This window comes from Euleptes europaea, chromosome 2, assembly GCF_029931775.1.
Source record: "Euleptes europaea isolate rEulEur1 chromosome 2, rEulEur1.hap1, whole genome shotgun sequence".
NCBI lineage: Eukaryota > Metazoa > Chordata > Lepidosauria > Squamata > Sphaerodactylidae > Euleptes > Euleptes europaea.
In genome coordinates, this window is record NC_079313.1 from 80359654 (window position 1) to 80382710 (window position 23057).

At 43.4% G+C, this 23057-nt stretch overlaps 3 protein-coding genes across 3 annotated transcripts in view; 1 reads left to right on the plus strand and 2 right to left on the minus strand.

Moving 5' to 3' along the window:
- The window catches only part of CFAP57 (cilia and flagella associated protein 57), a 29485-nt gene extending 20240 nt beyond the window's left edge, over positions 1 to 9245 (minus strand). Inside the window, exons 1-6 of the mRNA XM_056844184.1 lie at positions 9072 to 9245; positions 8348 to 8664; positions 1936 to 2222; positions 1124 to 1331; positions 460 to 612; positions 92 to 231 (exon numbers count right to left, since the gene is read on the minus strand). Of these exons, the coding sequence (XP_056700162.1) occupies positions 92 to 231; positions 460 to 612; positions 1124 to 1331; positions 1936 to 2222; positions 8348 to 8664; positions 9072 to 9228 (1262 nt within the window). The 5' untranslated portion in view covers positions 9229 to 9245. The remainder of the gene's footprint in view (positions 1 to 91; positions 232 to 459; positions 613 to 1123; positions 1332 to 1935; positions 2223 to 8347; positions 8665 to 9071) is intronic.
- Positions 9246 to 10187: 942 nt separating this feature from the next.
- EBNA1BP2 (EBNA1 binding protein 2) lies at positions 10188 to 18025 on the plus strand. Its single transcript, XM_056844550.1, has 9 exons — positions 10188 to 10262; positions 10984 to 11067; positions 11722 to 11879; positions 13008 to 13131; positions 14689 to 14778; positions 15034 to 15109; positions 16216 to 16312; positions 17548 to 17710; positions 17946 to 18025. The coding sequence occupies exons 1-9, from the start codon at positions 10188 to 10190 to the stop codon at positions 17994 to 17996; spliced, it is 918 nt and encodes a 305-aa protein (XP_056700528.1). The 3' UTR covers positions 17997 to 18025.
- Positions 18026 to 18685: 660 nt separating this feature from the next.
- CFAP144 (cilia and flagella associated protein 144) lies at positions 18686 to 23003 on the minus strand. The gene is made up of 4 exons (XM_056845294.1): positions 22868 to 23003; positions 20572 to 20631; positions 19082 to 19185; positions 18686 to 18883 (listed from the first exon to the last, which is right to left on the minus strand). The coding sequence occupies exons 1-4, from the start codon at positions 23001 to 23003 to the stop codon at positions 18770 to 18772; spliced, it is 414 nt and encodes a 137-aa protein (XP_056701272.1). The 3' UTR covers positions 18686 to 18769.
- Between the last annotated feature and the right edge of the window lie 54 nt (positions 23004 to 23057).

Below are 23057 nucleotides of genomic sequence, written 5' to 3' on the forward strand. Positions count from 1 at the left end.
CCTTACGATTGTACATTGCTTCTTCAGGGAATTGGGAACATATGCACATGCACACTAACCAAAAGCAGTGCAGCAGAATATGGCTTCTTACTTGTTTTCATAGTTCCAGATGCGGACCGATTTATCCAATGAACATGTGGCAACAAGGGGCTTGCGAATGCAGGTGTCCAGGCCAGTGATAGAAGAAGAATGTAATGGGCAATTCAGATATTCAAAGCGAGCTGCTTCCCCCTAGTGAAATATCATAAAAATGTCAGCTACAGAGAGTTCTATGTGAGTTCTTGCTACTGTTGCTTAATTTTCCTTCAACATTGTTGAAGTACTGCCAAAATATATTTAGATGGATGCTTTGATGCCACTGACTTGTTTTTGCCAGTTTTTTTGCATCATAGTTATTTGAACTGCTATATGTATAAGAACTCCTATCACTGCTCAAAGTTCTGTAGGCAGAACACTCACCCTACTCATTTCAGCCGAAGCCATGGAAAGCATATAGATCTGGTTCTTATTTGTGCTGATGAGGAGCGTCTCCTCTGCAGGGCTGAAGGCAATACATACAACCTCCTGCTTGTCTGATTGGTTTGGGTCACTGCTGCACTGGTCCTGTGGAATCTATGAATTAAACTAGGATGGTTAGATGACTGTCCTCCATACATACTTTTCAAGTAGAGTAGAGCAATAATTATATCTCCATAGCCAATGACAGCAAGATGACCTTAATAAAGTTTATTTTACCTCTTTCAATACACTTGACCACCCACTTTCAATACACTTGACCACCTTTATATTTTACAAATCACTAAAACTGCCTCAACCTTCCAAAATCAGTTTTCCAAGAGAACTGAGCTATATCCCTGGCAATCTCCTTACATGAGGCTGTACAGAAAGCTGCTGTTTAATAGTTGGGAAACCATTTCTCTTTAAGGAGTTTGCGAGGCATACAACTCAGCTCTCCTGGAACTGTCCAGGAACCTTAATATATACATACATAGTGGTGCATCTTCCAGTCTGAGCCTCTCATTGTGAACTGTCTTAGGCATCTACTGAACTCTGCTCTGTGAGACAGGGAGGTACACACTAGTTGTCAAACATCCTATTTCTATCTCTGGCACCCCCTACCTACCCGTATTTCTCGGCTCTCTCTATAACCTTCCTTTTCTTCTGACCTCTCAAACAATAGAACAATCCCTGGTCCAGCTGAGCATGCAAAACCTTTGGAATATGTAGCAACAGCAGTGACTCGGGGCAGAGATGCTTGCTGCTGTGTTTCAGGCTCAAAACCTTGGTCATTAGAGACTTCAGGGGAACTCGCAGCAGGAAAATCAATGAGGCTTTAAAAAAAAGAGAGAAGAAAATCAGTCCATCAGTAGCAACCAGAGAAATCATACCAATTCCAAATGTCAGTTATGCATTGTGTACAATGAATTGCTTTTCATTTTAAACTTATGTCTTAATACTGGTGGGGCCATGAAGTCTTTGTATTAATGCAAAGTTCTTGCCAGCCATTGTGACTGAAGGTTGCAATTCTGCACTTGTTTACTAGAAAGTAAATTCCAATTAACTCCATGGAATATACTTCTGAGTAAATAAATTGGGCTTAAATCTAGTGTTCCACTGTAAGCAATCAACACCTAAACCCTAAAATAGTACTTAGAAGTATATACTCAAATAACACTCAACATACATATTTCTAAAATGTATTGTCTTACATTTCAAGTCATTTCTCCTTTAACAACTTTGTGGATAAGATGGATCATTATTGGTTTCACTTTACAGTGGGACCAAAGTGTTCCAAGATTGCTAGTAAAGTCAGGTTTGGAACACAATGCCCAGGACTTCTAGTTCCTAGTTCAACACATTATCTACTGGACTGTATTGGCTTACCTGTGGATGATGCTGATTGTTCCAGACTAAATGGTTTTAAAACTGCCTCACCTTTCTGAGTCTTGTGTTGGCTCCTCCTTCTCTACGTGAATGGGTACCTCTTTGCGCTCAATACTGGTCTCCCAACGTAGATCTCCAGAATCAAACAAGTAAAGTTTGCCTGTGTCAGTGCCCACAATCACCTTCTCTTCAGACAACCAAGCATGAGAGAGGTAGTTCTGAGGCTCCCCTCGCAGGAAGTTGGTCTGTTTTAAGGTTCCCTCTGTGTATCGGAAAAGTTTGAAAATGCCATTTCCTGTAACACAGACTTGGGTATTATCCTGTGGATTGAAGCTCACCTAGAAAACAACAAAAAAATGTTCTCCTGAGAAGCATTATGTGCAACTGTCAGTAAATTAAGATTACAGGTTGTCACAGGTACACAGAAAATTTTAAATATATAGCATTGAAAAAGAATAAAATCATAAGTATTTAAGAAGTGGTCTCAATGATAATATACATCAATCAATTATACACCCACAAATACTCCAGATGTTTTGAGAGCGACATCAAATAACACCACTTTGAACATAATGCATTTATCCATATCAATGTATCCATTTGTTTCTGGCCTGCAGAAACAAATATTTTCCTGGTTAGGTACCCCCCCCCCCAAAGTTGGTCAAACTCAAAAATAATGCCTAATTGCATGTAATTCTGTACTGTTCAGTGGTTCCCCTGCTCAAAAGGGTTCATAGTTTGAACCAAGCAAAGAAAGAATTATTAAGTCCACTATGGAAGCAATCCTAAAGATGTCTACTTAGAAGTAAGTCTTGTTTTATGCAGTGGGGCTTAATCCCAGGAAAGTGTTCTTGAGATTGCAGTCTATATCTAGGGCTGTAATGTTATAATGGATGTAACACAGTCTTTCACCTACAGCAATACTTTAAATACCCATTCTCTAAAAGACTGTAACTTATATATTCATGAAGTGAACACATGTGAAAGTGCCTTACAGCACACAGAACTTTGGTTTGTCTAGCTCAGTACCATCTGCTCTGACTGGCAATGGCTCTTCAAGGTTTCAGGCAGGATATTTTTCTCCATTCTTTAAACTGGACATGTTGAGAATTGAACCTGAGCAGGAGGAACTTGAAGTCCTAATACAGGAAGGAGATTATGACCTAATAGGCACTACTGAAACTTGGTGGGAGGACACTCACAATTGGAATATTAGTATTGAAGGGCACAATTTGTTTAAAAGGGATCGACAAATAAGGAAGTGGGGGAGAAGTAGCATTATATGTAAAGGAGGTGTGTATACTTGTCAGGAAATATATGAATCTGAGCATGAAAGTTCAGTTAAGAGTCTCTGGGTAAAAATAAAAGGAGTAAGAAATAATAGTGATATTATGGTGGGGGTCTGCTATAGACCACCAAGCCAGGCAGAAGATTTGGATGAGACACTCTTAGAACAGATTACAAAGTTCTCAAAGAGATGGAACACAGAGGTCAGGGGAGGTTTCAATTACCTGGATATCTGCTGGAAGTCCAACTCTGCTAAACATGAAAGGTCAAATATATTCCTGACTTGGCTTGCTAACTTCATTTTCTACAAAGTGGAGAGGGAAAAGGGGTCTGCTATCTTGGACTTGATTCTCACCAACAGGGAAGAACTGGTTGATGAGGTGAAAGTCTAAGCATCCTGGGTAGTAATGACTATGTAATTTTGGAATTTATAATCTCGGGGAAGGGAACAGCTGTATGTAGTTGATAATATAGATTGGACTTCAGAAAAGCCAATTTTAACAACATTATGCTGGGTAGAATTTCATGGTCAGAAATATTTAAGGAGAAGGGAGTTCAAGAGAAGTGGGAGTTTCTTAAAAGTGAAGTATTGAAGGCACCCTCACAAACGATTCCTATGAGAAGGACAAATGGGAGGAGCCTAAAGAAACCAGGGAGGCTCCATAAACAGCTTTCTAAAGATTTAAAAAAAAATTTACAATAAAAAGACTCATTAGGATATGGAAGGAGGACCTTATAACTAAGTATGAATATAATCAAATAACCAGTGCTTGTAGGGAGTGTTAGAAAAGCTGAAGCTCAGTATGAACTTAGGCTAGCAAGAGATGCTAAACACAACAAAAAAGGGTTCTTTTGTTATATTCAAAGTAAGGAAAAGAGCAAGGACGTGGTAGGCTCATTGTGGGGACAGGAAAGTGAAATTGTAACAGGTGATGAAGAGAGGGCAGAACTGCTCAATTTCTATTTTTCCTCAGTCTTCTCTTGTGGGGCAAACGGTGCTTAACATGGCAAAAACAGAACAGATAATGAGGGAAGGGAGTTGCAGCCTAGGATCAGCACAGGAGTAGAACATAAGCACCTAGTTTCTTTAAATAAAACTAACTGTACAATCCTAAGAAGAGTTACTCCAGTCTAAGCCCATTCATTTCAGTGGGCTTAGATCGGAGTAACTCTCTTTAGGATTGCACTGTAAGTCTTCAGGACCAGATGAGTTGCATCGAAGGGTACTAAAAGAATTCGTGGATGTATTTACTGAGCCTCGTCCATTATTTTTGAGAATTGTTGGAGAACAGGTGAGGTGCCAGAACACTGGAGGCGGGCAAATGTTGTCCCCATCTTCAAAAATGGGAAAAAGGAAGATCCGGGTAACTACTGACCTGTCAGCTTGACGTCTATACCTGGAAAAGTTTTAGAACAAGTAATCAACAGTCAGTCCTTGAGCATCTGGAAAGGATGGCTGTGATTTCTAAGAGCCCGCAAGGATTTATCAAGAACAAGTCATTTCAGACTAACCTTCTCTTTTTTTTTGAGAAAGTTACTACCTAGCTAGATTAAGGGAATGCTGTAGACATAGTTTATCTTGATTTCAGTAAGGCTTTTGATAAGGTTTCACATAATATTCTTGTTGGCAAGTTGGCAAATGTGGTTAGGATCCTATTTGAACATAAGAACATAAGAAAGGCCCTGCTGGATCAGACCAAGGCCCATCAAGTACAGCTGTCTGTTCACACAGTGGCCAACCAGGTGCCTCTAGGAAGCCACAAACAAGACGACTGCATCAGCACCGTCCTGCCTGTGTTCCACCGCACCCAAAATAATAGGGATGGTCCTCTGATACTAGAGAGAATAGGTATGCAGCATGACTAGTATCCATTCTAACTAATAGCCATGAATAACCCTCTCCTCCATGAATATGTCCACTCCCCTCTTAAAGCCCTCCAAGCTGGCAGCCATCACCACATCCTGGGGCAGGGAGTTCCACAATTTAACTATGTGCTGTGTGAAAAAATACTTCCTTTTATCTGTTTTGAATCTCTCGCCCTCCAGCTTTATCAGATGATCCCGTGTTCTAGTATTATGGGAGAGGGAGAAAAACTTCTCCCTGTCCACTCTCCAAACCATGCATAATTTTATAGACCTCTATCATGTCTCCCCTTAACCGCCTTCTTTCCAAGCTAAACAGCCCTAAGCGTCCTAGCCGCTCCCCATAGGACAGTTGCTCTAGTCCCCTAATCATTTTGGTTGCTCTTCTCTGCACCTTCTCAAGCTCTGTAATATCCTTTTTTAGGTGTGGTGACCAGAACTGTACACAGTATTCCAAGTGTGGTCTCACCATAGATTTGTACAAGGGCAGTATGATATCAGCAGTTTTATTTTCTATTCCTCGTCTAATTATGGCCAGCATAGAATTTGCCTTTTTTTACAGCAGCTGCACACTGGGTTGACATCTTCATTGAGCTATCCACTACCACCCCAAGATCCCTTTCTTGGTCTGTCGCTGCCAGCAGAGATCCCATCAGTGTATATGTGAAGTTAGGATTTTTTGCCCCAATATGCATCACTTTACACTTACTCACATTGAATCTCATTTGCCACTTTAATGCCCATTCTTCCAGTATGCAGAGATCCTTCTGGAGCTCTTCACAGTCCGGTTTTAACCACCCTAAATAATTTGGTGTCATCTGCAAACTTGGCTACTTCACTGTTTAACCCCAACTCCAGGTCATTGATGAACAGGTTGATGGATCTGTAACTAGTTGACAGATCACACCCAAAGAGTGCTTGTTAATGGCTCCTCATCCTCTTGGAGAGGAGTGACAAGTGGAGTGTTGTTCAACATCTTTATAAATGATTTGGATGAAGGAATAGCTTATTAAATTTGCAAATGATACTAAATTGGGAGGGGTAGCAAATATGGTAGAAGACAGAGCCAGGATACAGGATGATCTTGACAGGCTGGGAAACTGGGCTAAAACAAATAAAATAAATTTCAATGGAGATAAATGTAAAGTTCTGCATTTAGGTAGGGAAATTCCTCCTAATTATAAGATGGGGAGACTTGTCTTGGCAGTAGTATGTGCGAAAAGGATCTAGGGGTCTTACACTGAACATGAGTTAGCAGTGTGATGCGGTAGATAAAGGCAAATGCGATTTTGGCCTTCATCAACAGAAGTATAGTGTCCAGATCATGTGAAGTGATAGTAACTCTTCTCTGGTTAGACCTCACCTAGAGTATTGTGTTCAGTTTTGGGCACCACAATTTAAAAAGGATGTACACAATCTGGAATGTATCCAGAGGAGGGCAACAAAGATAGCGAGGGGTCTGGAGACCAAGTCCTATAAGGAAAGATTGAAGGAGCTGGGTATGTTTAGCCTGGAGAGGAGACAATTGAGAGGAGCTATGATAAACCATCTTCACATATTTGAAGAGCTGTCATATAGAGGATGGTGTGGAGTTGTTTTCTTTTGCTCCAGAAGGTTGGACCAGAACCAACGGGTTGAAAATAAATCAAAAGAGTTTTTAGCTAAACATTAGGAAGAACTTCTTGAAAGTTAGAGCGGCTCCTCAGTAGAAAAGGCTTCCTCAGGAGATGGTGGACTCTCCTTCTTTGGAGGCTTTTAAGCAAAAGCTAAATGGCCATTTGACAGCAATGCTGATTCTGTGAACTTAGGCAGATCATGAGAGGGAGGGCAGGAAGGGTTGGATCAGTGCTTGACTCTCATGGCTCTTTCTTACATGCTCAGAGTATTGACGATCACCACTTTGGGGTAAGGAAGCAATTTTCCTCCAGGCCAAATTGGCCAGGGAGCCTGGTTTCCCACCCCCCCACCCCCATCTTTTGGACATGCAGCAGGGGTCATGGGAGTTTGGGAACGGAGGTCGTTGTGATATTCCTGCATTGTCAGGGGGTTGGACTAGATGACCCCGGAGGTCCCTTCCAACGCTATGTTTCTCTGATTCTATTAACCTGAGACTTTGTGCATGCAAACAGTGGCAAGGACAGTGATCACCACTTGTGTGATGCTGGAGTAGTATGAAGGAATCCCATGTTCTAATCCTCACCCATGAAGCTTATTGGGTGACCTTTAGCAGTCATTCCACACAGACACACACCCTAACCTATCTCCTATGATTATTTTGAAGATAAAGTAAATGAGGGGAGAATCATGTACACTGCCCAGACCTCCCTGAAGAAAGCACAGGATAAAAATGTAATAGTATTGTTTCAGGCCGCCTGTTGTCTGATGGTAATATGAAGGTAAAGGTAAGGGTAAAGGTCCCTTGTGCAAGCACCAGGTCATTCCTGACCCATGGGGTGAAGTCACATCCCGACGTTTACTAGGCAGACTATGTTTACGGGGTGGTTTGCCAGTGCCTTCCCCAGTCGTCTTCCCTTTACCCCCAGCAAGCTGGGTACTCATTTCACCAACCTAGGAAGGATGGAAGGCTGAGTCAACCTTGAGCCGGCTACCTGAAACCGACTTCCGTCGGGATCGAACTCAGGTAGTGAGCAGAGCTTTTGACTGCAGTATTGCAGCTTACCACTCTGCGCCACGTAGTTTTGATTTATAGGAACATAAGAAGAAGAGTTGGTTTTTATATGCGGACTTTCTCTACCACTTAAGGGAGACTCAAACCGGCTTACAATCACCTTCCCCTCCACACATCAAGTACCTTAACAGGTAGGTGGGGCTGAGAGAACTGTGACTTGTCCAAGGTCACCCAGCTGGCTTTGTGTGTAGGAGTGGGAAAACAAATCCAGTTCACCAGATTAGCCTCCGCCACTCATGTGGAGGAGTGGGGAATCAAACCTGGTTCTCCAGATCAGACTCCACCGCTCCAAACCACTGCTCTTAACCACACCACCATGGTGGCTTACCAAAGAGGTTTCTAATTACTTGTTGGATGTTTATAGTTTATTATTATAAGCCACTTTGAGCTATATTAAGGGCAGAATATAAATGTTTTAATAAATAAATGGCCCACTTCCATCACCCTTTTAAAGAATTTTGTACCCAGCATATCATGCTTATCTTTTCATCATGGAAAATGCATGCAGGGCATCATAGAGTAGCTCCAATGTTACTGGTTTATTACACCAATCCAAGTAAGTATTCAAATGCATCCAAGGAGATATGTCTATCATGGGAAAGTGATTCTTCTCTCTCACCTTACCTGATATAGAGGGTTGTTCTGAATATCAACTTTGACAACTGCCATTAATCTTTGCTTTTCCCACATCCAGTATGCAAGGTTTGATTCAGGAGGTCCTGCCTGAGCCACTAGATACTTGGAATCAGGAGAAAACCCCAGGCTAACAAATTCCTGAACACCAAAATCGAAGGTATTCAAGATTTTTCGCTTCTTGCATGGGACAGATGACAGTTCATAGATTGTGATAGCAGGTTTATCTTGTACTGTCTCTGAAATGGCCAAGTATCGTCGGTTCGGGCTAATAGCCAGTGCCAGCATCCCCTGGCTCTTTTCTGAGCCTATAAGGTACAAAGAAAAAACTTCAGTTAATCTAAAACAACAATTTTTTAAAATGAGCTGGAACCAAAGTGGCAATAAATTTCATTCTCCATACTTCCCACTTCTGATGTCTTCTTTGTCTCCTGAACACAACTCCTCCACACACATTTTACCAAATAATTTGCATGACTAACCTTTGAGTAATGTACTCAGTATGTAATATGTGACGTACAGATTCGACAGCTGAAAAGACAGCAGCCAAATCTGTGGGACAAACCTGCCTGTTTACGTGGCTGACAACTGCATGTAGCCAGAGGCCCCCTTTCAGATTTTGAAGGTGGGGCAATAGGTAGGAAACGGCACTTTCCTTCTCCCTAACCCTGAGGGGAACGGGGAAGTGGGAGAGCAAAGTCGGAGGCTCCTTTACCTGGAATGAACTTCTGCCATTTCTGTTCTATGTGATATTTCACACAGCTGTTCCCCGAGGGATACACTATGATTTGTTCGTCAAAGAAACAAATATTATTTGCTACGCGAGACTGGAATCCAAAGATGTGGAGCGCTTGTACCACAATCACCGACATGACGCCTGAGGCTCAGCCACCTGGGCTGGAAGAGAGACACAAACGTCAGGGAGCCCCCGCCGCACGCTGGTCTCCCACACAGCCGCCTCCTTCCCTCAGTCTGTCCCCGCTGGTGCTCTTTTGATTTGCACGTCCCGTCCTCCCACCGGTACCCAGGCTTCTTTCCCTGGTCTCCGGCTAGCGGCCTCGGCCTCGCACGGCGAAACGACCCCCGGCTCTAGGCGGAGGAAACGGAAACAACAAAGGCCGCGGAACTGGTTGCTATGGAGACGGCGTCCCAGAAGCGCGGCGAAAGGATGAACCGGAAGTACGTAGCAGCGGCATCGCGGGGACCGGAAGTAGTGGCGCACGCTTCCTCGTGGCTTCTGAGAGCGGGCTTCGTTGTGGTGAGCGAGCCGGGGCGTTCTGCCCTTCCCTTGTTTGGAGGCTGGTCTGGACATTTCAAGCTTGGGGTTTGCATCTAGGGCTGTCGACTGATTTCCTGGTCAAGGTTTGCTGTGATGAGCAGAAAATAAACGAGTAGAGGTTTACTCGACGTGCAGGTGTGGTGGGGAACCTTCATCTGCTGAGTCTTTGATAAAGTATTGTCGAAGGCTTTCACGGTCACAGTTCATTGGTTCATGTAGGTTATCCGGGCTGTGTGACCGTGGTCTTGGTATTTTCTTTCCTGACGTTTCGCCAGCAGCTGTGGCAGGCATCTTCCTCTGAAGTCCTCTAAGTCCTCTGCAGATGCCTGCCACAGCTGCTGGCGAAACATCAGGAAAGAAAATACCAAGACCACGGTCACACAGCCCGGATAACCCACAAGAATCTTTGATAAAGGTTCAGAAGCGCTACCAAAGGCATCCTGGTAAAGCTACCCCATCTCTTTCATGGTGTTTGGGAGAGACTGTGCTTAATTTTTTCCCCCTGCTACAGCTTGGTGGCGGTGAAGACCAGGTGTCCCCAAACACTGTGCAATGCTCCGAGCAGACATGGAACAAGATTTCTCAATGTCCTCTGATTCTGAAGAATCTGTTGTCACTGACCGAGAGGTATGTTTGATTCTGTGTTCAATAGTGAGGAAAAGTTTCAGGTTGTCCCGCAGTGGCGGGAGCTACAGTCCTAACAATATGGTCAAGCTGGGTCTCTTAGTAGCTTATGCTGGTTGATGGTGTTGGGGTGTTTTTGTTTCATAGACTTCTGTGAAAGGCCATTCTTTTAACTTACCAAGGGCTGTGATGTGTTTAATTCCAAGTAGTGGCTTTTCACATATTTTTTTAGGGTGACTTGGGATAGAAGTGCTGTAGTCATAATTATACCTAATGATATTTAATGTAGGGCATTACATGTATTGTAACAATTCACATTTGTTATAATGAGATAATGTGTGCTGGGTATATATTCTTGCAAAAAGTCTTTACAACAGCCTTGTAAAGTAAGCCAGTATTATTGGTCTCCATATTGGGGGAGGGGATGGCGCTGAAGAAAGTACTGATTTGCCTAAGTCAATCTGGTGGATTTGGCTGTGCTGAGGTTTGTTTTAAGTACTGCACCAGTTCTTAGTGGCACTGCATATATTGAGTATTTCAAGCCAAATGTACCCCTGTAAGGGTAAGACAGCAGTTTGTGCACCTCAATCTGGGCCATACTTCCAGACCATCTATATATTTTGTTTCTCACACAAGAGTTGTGGGTGGCTGAGCTAATTTCTTTGACATTTGTGTGCATCAGTTTCCTGGGATGCTATTTATGTGTCTCTTTCTTCTAATACAGCTTCAGAAAGCATTTACTAAAGGTTCATTAAAGCCAGGTCTAAATGTTGTGCTTGAAGGACGACCAAAGACTTTCAACAATGTGGTGAGTACTGGGTGATTATGACCTTTGTGGGTAAGCTGAGTTTCTGAAACTTACCATTTTGCTGGGGCATCAATCACTCTGTTCAATTATACTTGAGCTTAATACTTGGCAGTCAGGCATTCCAATTTTGGAATGGCTTGGTTTTTTTTTAAGGTGTCATACACAAGGTATAGGGTGATTGCTGTATTGCCCCCTTGGATCATGGATGTGGGGGCAGGTAAAAATGTTGCAATTTATTCAGTGAAAAGATTATATAACTTTTTTGTAAAGCATTATAATAGTGTAATTTGTTTCATTCTCTTCAGATTCAGTAGGAAACGTTTGTTTCTAATTTGGATTTTGCTATTATTGTTATGGTTGGATTTTTTTTTGGCTTGTTGAAGTTGAATGGGAGGAGCCTGTGGCTTGGAAAACACAGACATCCATATGGGTAGGAAGCAAGCCTTAAACATTGCAGATGATGTTGGATGGGTATCTGAAAGTTATCAAACACTTTAGGGGAATGAATATATCAATATGGGGGTTGTCATGATGTCTTTAGGGTGTGCTTGGACAAAAGCCTTTCAGATTCTGGGTGGGTAAGGTGACGTGCAAGTCAGTGTACAGATGTTCTTACATGTTGCACCTAATCACTGTTAATGTTCTTCTTTCTAGGAGGGATTGAAACAGTGTCTGTCTGAATTCCAGAGACATTTAGCCTGGGTAGAAAGGCTTGATGTGACTTCTTGTCTGGAAACAAATGTTGCTTCTAGTCACACGCCTGACAAAGATGCTGTTGACCCTGAGGATGACTTCAAGAGAGAGATGAGTTTGTAAGTCTGTGTATATGAGTTGCTTCCAGGGAGCTTGCTGGGTACTCTTTATATACAGTGTTTGTTCTTTGCTCCAAAAAGGGCAAACTGTATTTTTTTAAATTGCTTTGGTCTTGTCAGTTCAATCTTATGGTCCTGCTGTGCTGGATGACTGCCACGTCAGGGCTCACAATGGTGTACAGAATTTGATTAAAATGTGCTAGGTGAATGTCTTATCCTGTGCATACAGGAATGAAGTCAGTGCAGGAGCTGCAGAAAGAAAAATAAACTTAGCCATTCTCATAATATCTCTAGAAACACTGCCACCAATCACATCACCCATGCACAATGTTCCCCACTTGGGTGTTCTGCATGGTTAATCAACACATCGCAACAGTGCCATGATCGCATCACTCTACCCTGTCCACTTCCCTTCACGTATTGCTCACACATGGAGAACCCAGAATAGCTCCATTGTCAGAGATCACCCATAGCCTAGTGTTTACAAGGACAGCAACTGTTGTTCATAACCATAAGCCCCAAGGCTGCCTTCAGATAAGGAATTCAAATCTTCCTAGCAGCCACATGTAGTCAGTCAAAGTTGGCAAACTACTATCTTTTTGTCAGTGAAAAAAATAGGATTGAACAGGGAATAAAGTACTACCATTCCAGTCTTGTCAACAAATAGTCTAGTGGTTGGGAGGAAGATTGCGCATAAGATCCATAGACCACAAGTTCCCCAACTGAAGGACTGGTGTTTGGTTATGAGACAAGGAATTCCACACGTTGACCCTAGGGCTGAATTCATAAGAAAGATTAGGAAGAATGCATGTTATAGCAGCAAGTTCCCAGAAGGCAATTGCCATGAGCTGCCTCATGTGGAACAAAGCAATGCAACACAAAACAAGACATATGAGGGGATGCGAATGTAGCTTCCACAAGACAATGTATGTCCTGATGACAGTAACAGTTTTAGGTGGTAAAGGAGAAAAAGGGAGACTAGTTGCGCTTTTATTTTCTCCAGATGTATGTTAGAGTGACGCAGGAAGAGAGAGCCTGAAATCTACTTACCTACTTTGTCAGGGCATGAAATACACAAGGTGCCAACAGGATGTAAAAGTGCTGATGTAATTCTTTCTATTTTCCCAGTTACCATCAGGCTCAAGCATCTGTGCTGGAAGCCTTACCTCGGTTACATCGGCTCAAAATCCCTACTAGACGGCCTGATGACTATTTTGCAGAGATGGCAAAATCTGACCAACAGATGCAGAAGGTATCTATTACATTCTTCCCTTCCTCCTAAGAGCTCAGGTTCTCCCCTCTGTTTGGTCTTCGCAACAACCTTAAGAGGTAAGCTAGTATGGGAGAGTTTAATTTCATTTATTTGGAGTCCACCTTTCAACTGTTGTCCCCAAGGTGATGCAATGGTCTGTCTCCCTCCCATCTTCAAAATATAGTCTGTTGAGATATTTCTACAAATGTAATGTTTGCAGGGAAATCCCAAAAGTTTAAAAAAGTAAAAATGGAAGAAAGGAGGTATCAAAAACCCCATAAGCAGACAAGTGATGTGTGTGCCTAAGCCAACGTTGCAACTTTAAAAAGAATGCTGACTGAGATCTTGTGAAATCTCAGTCAGCATTATGGGATTGCCTAGCAGCCCTGTACAGCCACACATTTTAAAAAAAGGAGTAGGAGAGGGCACACCCAAGAGGGTTGGAGAGAGTGAGGAAGAAGGCCAATGAGGGTGACAGCAAGGGGCAGAGGAGGAGGTGGTAGCAGCTGAAGGAGGTGGGAGAGAGGAAGTGAGCACCAGCGGTGGGGGGGGGAGAATGAGATTTCCTTTCACCTGTGAGTTCCTTGTTTGTTGATAGTCTAAGCTATACTGGTTCTGAGAAGGTAGGATATATGGCTTCTAATTTGTTTTCAGGAGCTATTATAACTGTAGGTGGATCCTGTCAGGTCCAGAACTGTAGCACTTCCAATCCGATACACTGATGTTTCCACATTAAAATGCTTCCAAAGAAAGATAGAATAATGAAATGGAGAAAAAGTTCTGCGCAGCTTGCACTGTACTGCAAATAGTTGTTTATAAACTGGCCAAGAACAAGCCTGCTGCTTTGCTAGTCCAGTGTGAGTAGGCTCACCTCCTGAAGATGACTTTAATAGTCTTGGGTGGAACACAGTGGCTTACAAAGCAGAAGGGAGAAATGGGGTACCGCTGGTAGTTGATACTGTTATTATTTCTTATGTGAACTCTGGTGCAAGGCAAGTTCAAATAAATACGAATTTGCTATATGCAGTTAAAAAGAAAGAGATTAATTGGAGTGATCAGTAAATCAGCATATCTTTTATGCATTGCAACTGTTTGCTCAGTTTATGAGTGTTTCATCGGTTTGCCTGAGGTCCTGACTGATGCGTTCTATCATATTGAAAATATCCTTTTACATAAGTTTCTGGTACATGTGCAAGCACAGTTGTCGCTGTGCCCTCCTCAGTGTAAGGACTGCACACGGGAGCATACCTTTATAATCTGTATTATTTAATTTAGACTCAAGTCCATAGCATGGCTTCAGTATTAGAAACCCCTAACAAGATTTGGCATCCTAATCTCCATTTTCAAAGGTGGTGATGATAAATTGGATCATTGTAGCTGGAATTTTTATGCAAGAGGTTGTCCTGATATCCTGTGTAACCGCTGTGTTGCAGAAATTATGGAAGTGCCTTATTTAGGAACATGGTACTCTTAAAAAGATGCAGTAAAACATGAGAAGAGGTCACTGTAGTAAATGAATCCCAGGTGTATGCATGCTGTTTGGTCTTTCCTCATTAGATTCGTCAAAAGCTGAAGAGCAAACAAGAAGCCATGGAAAAGTCTGAAAGGGCCAAACAGCTCCGTGCTCTGAGGAAATATGGCAAAAAGGTGAGAAGATCCAGGACAAGAGCCACTGCCCTTGAACTGAAGGGAGAGAGCCGGCACACCAAATTGTCTGGAAGTCCAGGAAGGGTAGCCTTTTGGGAGAGGAATCCAGTTGCTGAGCATAAACAAACTGGAATCCTGGCGTGCAGTGGGAAGTGTGCACACACGCATACTGGTGCACAAAAGGGGAAGGCCTGAGATACAAGGTGGGGAACTACTGGAATGGAAGAGCAAGGCTCATTCTCTGCTTCTTGATAGGTACAAACTGAGGTGCTGCAGAAGAGGCAGAAAGAGAAGTCCATGATGTTGCATGCAGTCAAGAAATACCAGAAAGGTGAGGTATTCCACATTTCTCTCCCCTCCTCTGCTGTATTATCAAAGGAGGGAGAAATAGCATATGAAGTGTCTGAGGTGGGGAAACAGGTAGGGAATCCCTGGTCACCACTGTATAGTTGAGATGCCGATAGTTGTAGTGAAGGATTGTTCCAGCAAATAGTATGTACTTTGGTCCTAGATTCTAAGCTCAGGGCAGCAACTTGGTCTGTGGCAGCTCATCATCTGTGGAGTCCACAAACATCAGTATTTGCTGAAGGAGAAGCCTCACCCATTTTCAAGGTTTATAATAATCCCTTTACAGCAGTGTTTTTTGCCAGAGCTTATGATTTTATTATTACCCATAAATAAAGGTTTTTCCTTAAACTTGCTTGCCTGTTCTGAATCATGAAGCTGCCTTATACTGAATCGGACCCTTGGTCCATCAAGTCAGTATTGTCTACTCAGACCAGCAGTGGCTCTCCAGGGTCTCAGGGAGAAAGGTCTTTCACATCTCCTACCTGTCTAGTCCCTTTCACTGGAGATGTCGGGAATTGAACCTGAGACCTTCTCCATGCCAAGCGGATGCTCTACCACTGAGCCACAGCCCCTCCCCCACAGCTTGTTGATCTGGTTACATCTTTTGGTTAAAACATTAATTCCCCCCCCCCCCATTTTGAAATCGGTTGGCTAGTCTTTAAGAGGTCCTGGGACAGTTACAGTCTTCAATGGATTTATAAGGATGTACCTCTTCTTAGGATTGCATTATCAGTGTCCCTGAATTGGTATATTTTACATGAATTCATTGTTACACGTTAGCCTTCTGTGTTGGGAATGCCAGAAAGAAGGGATGGTGGCTTGTACCTATCTTTCCTGGCAGCCTTACTAGATATATTTGAGTCCTTCTGGTCATCAGTTACTGTTATCTTTAGTGTTTCCAAGGACACACCAGCACTGTAAAACCCTCAGTCTACGTCTCTCCATCTATAAAATGGAAGTTACAATGACAACCATATGAGGTTATGAAACATTTAGAAAGTGCTTACGTATAGAGATTTTATCCAGTGAGTTATGAAGCCTATTTGGGCTTTCTTCTGTGGCTTGGCGTCAATGCAGTTCTTTATGCAGGTCTCTCAGACAAGCTGGAATTCCTGGAGGGAGAAAAGCCACCATCGTCTCAGGGCAAGAAGAAAGAGGGGACTGGAGGCCAGCTGACAAAAAAAGGGTAAGACCTAGGAAGTGGAGGGATTTCAGCCAGAAACTCCGCTTTTCTATTAATAGGCCTTTTATTCAATCACTTTTTTGTTTCAAGTTGTTGCATAACTCATACGCTTGTACACTTTCCCAAGGACAAAAATTGATGCACTGAAAGATATTTTACTGCTGTATATTCTGTTGACGTTGAGCTGACGTGCACAACATTTCTCAGCTGAGAAATGGGAGACAACATTGAGCTCTCAAAGTATATTTTTGAACCATATATTCTGCGGTCCGAATTGTTTGTTTTTAAAATACAAATTTCTGGTTCTCACATAAGCTTCAAAACATAAGGACAGTTTGTATTAAAGTGAAAGTGACCAGATGGCAGAGAGGAGCTTCACATTTAAAAATCATCAAATTTCAAAGGAATCTGCATTGTGACTTTGAACATTTGGGACTAGCTCTGCCAGGGAGCTTGGTCACTGCAGCTAACTTCAAGACTTAACATGGTGAGATGGGGCTGTTGAGAAATAATCTGCTGGCTAATGGTGTTTCCACTGTTCCCTTGATGCTGAACAAAATAGCCTGTCGGTTCTTGTAGGTTATCCGGGCTGTGTGACCATGGTCTTGGTATTTTCTTTCCTGACGTTTCGCCAGCAGCTGTGGCCGGCATCTTCAGAGGAGTAACACTGAAGGACAGTGTCTCTCTTCAGTGTTACTCCTCTGAAGATGCTGGCCACAGCTGCTGGCGAAACGTCAGGAAAGAAAATACCAAGACCACGGTCACACAGCCCGGATAACCTACAAGAACCAATGAACTCTGACCGTGAAAGCCTTCAACAAAATAGCCTGTATTTTAGAGCAGTGATCCCCAATGTGGCACTCATTAGCAGATCTGCCGTTTGCTTTTTGACAAAGTATCTCTTCCCCAAAGCAAAGAGCCAGTTCGTTTTCCTGCACCCCATTGGAGCATGGAGTGTTTCAGAGGAACCCAGGGGGCATCGCTTTTGTGTCTTCTGGGAGCAGCTTCCATCATAGAAGGATGCTTGGCTATAAGCCTCCCAACATTTTGTGGCTGGTCCCAGCACCCTATGGCTGAACAAGACTGGGCACTCCTTCAGAGTATGGTGAAGCAGGAAGCAATTTGTTACCTCTATTTATGAATGTGTGAACTAGAAGGCAGAGGCAGGAGATCTTTCTTCTTTAGCAGGTAAACAGTGGCCTCATAGCCAACCATCATGAATGTTGCTTTTCTTTCAGACCAAATGCCAAGCGTCGCTACAAGAATCAGAAATTTGGTTTTGGTGGCAAAAAGAAGGGCTCTAAGTGGAACACACGAGAAAGTCACAATGATGTGACCAGCTTTCGTGCTACTGTAGCCCACCATAAGGGCTCGGGGAAAGGAGGAAAAAAGGGTGCCAATGTAAGTATCTGCCTTGGACAGGAGTAAGGGATAGACTGTTATCGCAGTGGGAAGTCAGAGAATTATATTCTGGATGCATTGGGTAAAAAAGTAATTTTGTAGTTTTAAAAAGCAGCATCTATTTTGATCAGGAATTTCTTTCTACAACTTGGATGCTTCGGGAGCATATATTCTGGGGCAGAGTGGGAATAAGGTAATGGGGAAATCACCAATGCTGCTTTTTTTTTCTTTGCAGAAGAGGCCTGGCAAAAAGGTGAGGCAGAAGATGAAGAACCGTTCCCGATAGAGAATGAAATGAGCAGACTTTTTTTTTCTTTGTAAGATTTGGAATTTTTCAAGAACTAGCTATGGAAATGGCAGGTGCTACTGTCTGACGCTGAGTGTCACATGTTCATACATGAACAGCCACCAGTTTGCTCCCTCTTCCACACTGGTTTTTCCTTCTGTGAAACTGAGGGATTAAACAGTTTTGAAAGAGTTTGTCCAATTTCTCCATGTGTTTCTGCTGGGAGATCACTGATCCCTTACATTTCCTGGGCTATTCAGATATAGCCACAGCTTGTTCAGCAGGGGATGTGATAACCTGTGATGGAGGGTTTCATGGGGCTGCAGGGGAGGCACAGGGACTGTGTTTTGGGCACACAGGACTGAGTAGATAGCACCATCTGGCACAGGCTGTTGATGTTGTTTGGGCTGTACTTGTGTGCTGGTGAAATAATAACCATTGTGCTTCTGCTCCCATGTCAGTCTGCCCCCTTCATGTAGAGGCTGAATGTTGTCATCTACCAATCAATTGCCACGTGAGTCCCCTCTATTTGTACAACATCTTCTCAATGTGGAGTGGATCTTCCATTTTGTAAAAACTTAAATATAGGAAGGCAGAGGCAACTGGCAGGTAATATTTTGAGACAGGTTTATTGCAAGTACAAAAGTGTTTCAGCAAAGATCTTCCTTGCCTATAGTGCTAACTTTTCTGCATGCTACAGTTGGGAGGGTGCAGATCAGAAACCCTAGACTAGTAGCTGGGGTCTGTCAAACTCCTATGATGTTATGTCCATCTTATCTCTTATCCTTCATCGCCTCCTTCAGACGCCACATGGCAGCCATATATTTGGTGATTTCAGTGCTCCGACTTGGGAAGTTCAGTCTCCTGTCACTTCGGTCAGTACTGATCTACAAAGGAGAACTTGATTATAGTATAAAGAACATTTGGCAGAAGAAGTAATGAACTGAAACTCTGCCAATCCATGTTTGGCTGGAATCTCTGACTTCTGATAATCTTACAGTAAATCTGTGATACCAGTGTCTAGAAATGGCTTGATCTTGTCCCCCATCTCTTAGCTCCACACAACCCCCCTTAAACCTACTCACCAAAGGTGTGGAGAACCAGCCAATTTCCTGGGTTGTTGTCTGTGGTTCTTTATATTTCTTAGTTGGTTCAAGTGCAGCATGATGAATGAGTTTCAGGAATTTATCTGTAGGGTTAAGATAAAGAAGTGGTATTAAGTGAGAATTACTTAGTATAGAGTATGAATACAATGCATCAAAAGTTATGATCCTCTGAGATCTAATGAAATCCTTAAAAAGTAATATCTAATTCTTAATGTGTCCAATTATATGGATAATTAAAGCCAGAGACTAAAGTCATGGACAGACAATACAGATCTTTCTAAAAACCTGAAAAAGCCACCTGTTTGCAGAGAAATCTGAAATCTTCAAAAATGGGGATTAAAACCCTCCAAAATGAACAGAATAAGCACCTGTAGCTTTATGAAATGAATGCCACAGTGGTCGTTGCCAGCATTCAAGCCTTGGTTTCTGTCAGTAAAAGGTTGGGGGAGGGGGCAGGGCCCTTTTCATGGCTGTTTTGGCCTTTGAGAAGAACTCATTGGGCATCTTCCTACCATGTGACTTTCATGACTCACCCAGGCCCAGCTGATTGCTACAGCCACCCCATGAAAACCAGTAGTGGTTAGAGTTTCAGAACAGACCCACGTTTGAATCCGCACTCTCCTGTACAAGCTGACTGGGTGACTGTGGGCCAGTCAAACACACTCAGCCTAACTTACATCAGTGTTGTTGTGAAGAAAAAATGGAGGAGAGGAGGCTCCATCATGGGGCTTTGGGGCTCCATCATGGAGAAAAGCAGGGTATAAAGTAAATACCAGTATAGCCAAAGATGGGGGGGGGGCATCAAATAAAAGGTGGGTGGGTTTGTGGGAAGGAGAGAAAGAAGAAGGGAAAGGTAAGATATGGGGGTTGGCAGGAAGAGGCAAAGAGCAAATACTGTGGGGAGGGGGTACAGAGGAAAGTGAGATGCCTTGTCTAAATTCCTGTGGGTTCCCTACACAGAACAGTGCCTGGCAGCGGCCACCACAAAACATGGGCCATAGTTTTCCCAGGTAGGGGCTGCAAATGGGAAGAAAGGAGGGAAACCTGACAGTTGGCAGGGGGAGACTATGGGGGCTGCCAGGGAAGGAAAAGAAGGAACAGTGGGGGAGGATTAAATGAGATGACACCCACAAGTCCTTGGGGTCCCCCCACTTCTGTGCACTATTAACTGCTTCAAGTCTTAACTTAAATAGCACTTCAGCATACATAACTTAAATTTTGCAATAGCCTGTTAGATAATTTTAGCATGTTAAACTCCTGTGAAAGACTCTAGTATCTTGGTGGCATTTGCATCTTGCTTGTACTGTGGGTTAGTATCACGAAAATTACTTTCCTTCTCATGTATCCTGAACAGCCAGAAATGTAATGTCAAAAGCAGTAATACTGCAATCTACATTTATCTGTCTCTTAATAGCAAAACAACAGTAAACGATTTATGGCTTAAATCCTGACAATGAAGGGCTCATTACCATCAGCGGGCTCCTCTAAGTTATCATGCCAAGACATCGGCTTTCTGGTTATGACGTGAACTGAAGGCAAAAAAGAATGCATATTCAGTTATTTAAAATGTGTACATCCTGCCTTATTCCTTTAGTCTCAACAAGCAACAAAAGTTGCAAGGATACAAAAAAATGCAACAGTCCACTGACAGGTTAAAAATGCAGCCAGGACTGCCAAAACAATTTACTGTCCACCAAATGCCTTCTGAACTAAAACTCTTGCACACCTTCTGAATGCAGTGAGCGTGGAGGCACCCTCTACCCCCACTCTATCAAGCCATTCCAGTGGACTGCACCTACCACAGAAAAAGGCCATGGATTAACTGTTGCTGGATAGACAGTCCTAAGAAAGGTCACTACAAGGCAAAGGCTGTCTGAACATGGCTGGCCTTTGGCCAGGAACAGCCCCAACTAAGAAGAAGAGGAGTTGGTTTTTATATGCCAACTTTCTCTACCATTTAAGGGAGACTCAAACCGGCTTACAATCCCCTTCCTCTCCACAACAGACACCCTGTGAGGTAAGTGAGGCCGAGAGTGTGGGACTTGCCCAAGGTCTCCCAGCTGGCTTCATGTGTAGGAGTGGGGAAACAAATCTAGTTCACCAGATTAGCCTCTGCAGCTCAGGTGGAGGAGTGGGGAATCAAACCCAGTTCTCCAGATCAGATTCCACCGCTCTTTTTTTTTAATTAAATTTTTATTGTTTTCTCTTTTAATACATCTCATAAATCATTATTCAATTATGCAAATCTTATAAATGTCTAACAAAATTAGAAAATTGAAAAAAAGTATCTAATATAAACAAAAACGACTTCCCCTTCACACTCTTCCATCTAAAATATAAATTGGATATACTTTTGCTAAAATATAATCCCCATCTATATATTTAAGTTGTATTTATCTTATTTTATTCAATCCTGTTCATACAATATTTCGAAATAACTATAGTAATAAATTAAATCAGGGATCAAACCAAAGAGTATCCTTTAAATTGACCTATCGAAAAATAATCTTCACAATAGATTCTCCACGCCTCCCATTCCCCCCAAAAGTGTACATTATCAGTCTAGATTCCACCGCTCTTAACCACAACACCACGCTGGCTAAAAGCTCTTATGCAAGACTGGGGGCAAAAAACGGCTTAAAAAGCTAGAGTGATTAATTTCCATCTTTGTCAGGAATTGTGCTTCCTTTAAAAAATACTTTTAGCTGAGCTCAAGCAACAGAGACAACAAAGTATTCTGGTTACCTGATGTATAATTTTGCCATACACCTGCCACAGCTACTCCCCAGGGTCTGCCCACTCTTGTTAGAGGGAGACTGCTGCCTCTATGGACCAGCTGAGATAATCGTTGCAGGCCTTTGATGAAGTTAGGTGTGGGGCTGCTGGCATGGGTGCCTCTATTATGGAACTCGCTTTGGAAGGAGGACTGTCTTGTTCTTTTCAGTGCCAGGCAAACATGGCCCTTGTGTTTAGATTTTAATGGATTACAATATGCGGTTTTGTTTAATAGCCACTGCTATGCTATGGGCTATTAAGACTCTCCAGCACCTGATCTTATGGGCACCACGACATGACCTGTCTTACAGCCCTGATGTCTGCTGGGTCATGAAGCATCTCATGATGACCATGCATCTGTAGAAACAGACAAGGAGAAAGATCCTACAACAATAAACAGGGCGCCCACAGGTTATTGAACACATGAAGCGGCCTTATACTGAATCAGACCCTTGGTCCATCAAAGTCAGAGAGGCAGTGGCTCTCCAGGGTCTCAGGCAGGGGTCTTTCACATCGCCGCCTTGCCCAGTCCCTTTAACTGGAGATGCTGGGGATTGAACCTGGGCCCTTCTGCATGCCAAGCAGAGGCTCGACCACTGGAGCCACAGCCCCTCCCCTGCTCCTTCTTCCTTCAAATACTGCTTAATACTCAAATTCCTTAAAATAACTGCTGAAGCCGGTAGCTCTGACCTCCAAAATCAATGGCATGTGCTTTCTTTGGGCGAAAACGCACGGTCGCTTGAGCCTCCTTTCTTCCCTGTTCCAGCCAGGATCCAGCCAGGATCGAACGCACATTCGTGCGTTCGATCCTGGCTGGATCCTGGCTGGAACAGGGAAGAAAGGAGGCTCAAGCGACCGTGCGTTTTCGCCCTTTGTGTTCTGTTGCAGTGGGAACGGCCAGCCCTGTTGGTGGGGAAATCGCCCCTATTCTTCTCCCCCCCCCTTCCCCAAGCCGCTCGCGCCGCTCCGTGCTGCCCCTCGCCGCCGCACCCTTTAGGAGGGGGTTCACCCCGTACTCCGTGTGCAGGCGCTGGCATCGCAGCTCTTTTTCGACCGTCTCGCGGAAGATCTTGTTCTGGCTGACGGGGTCGAGCGGCTCCTTGGTGGCCTTCGCGGCCCCCGCCATGGACCTCCGCCGGGGAAACGCGTCTCGGTGGCAGCCACAAACCTCTCCGAGCGG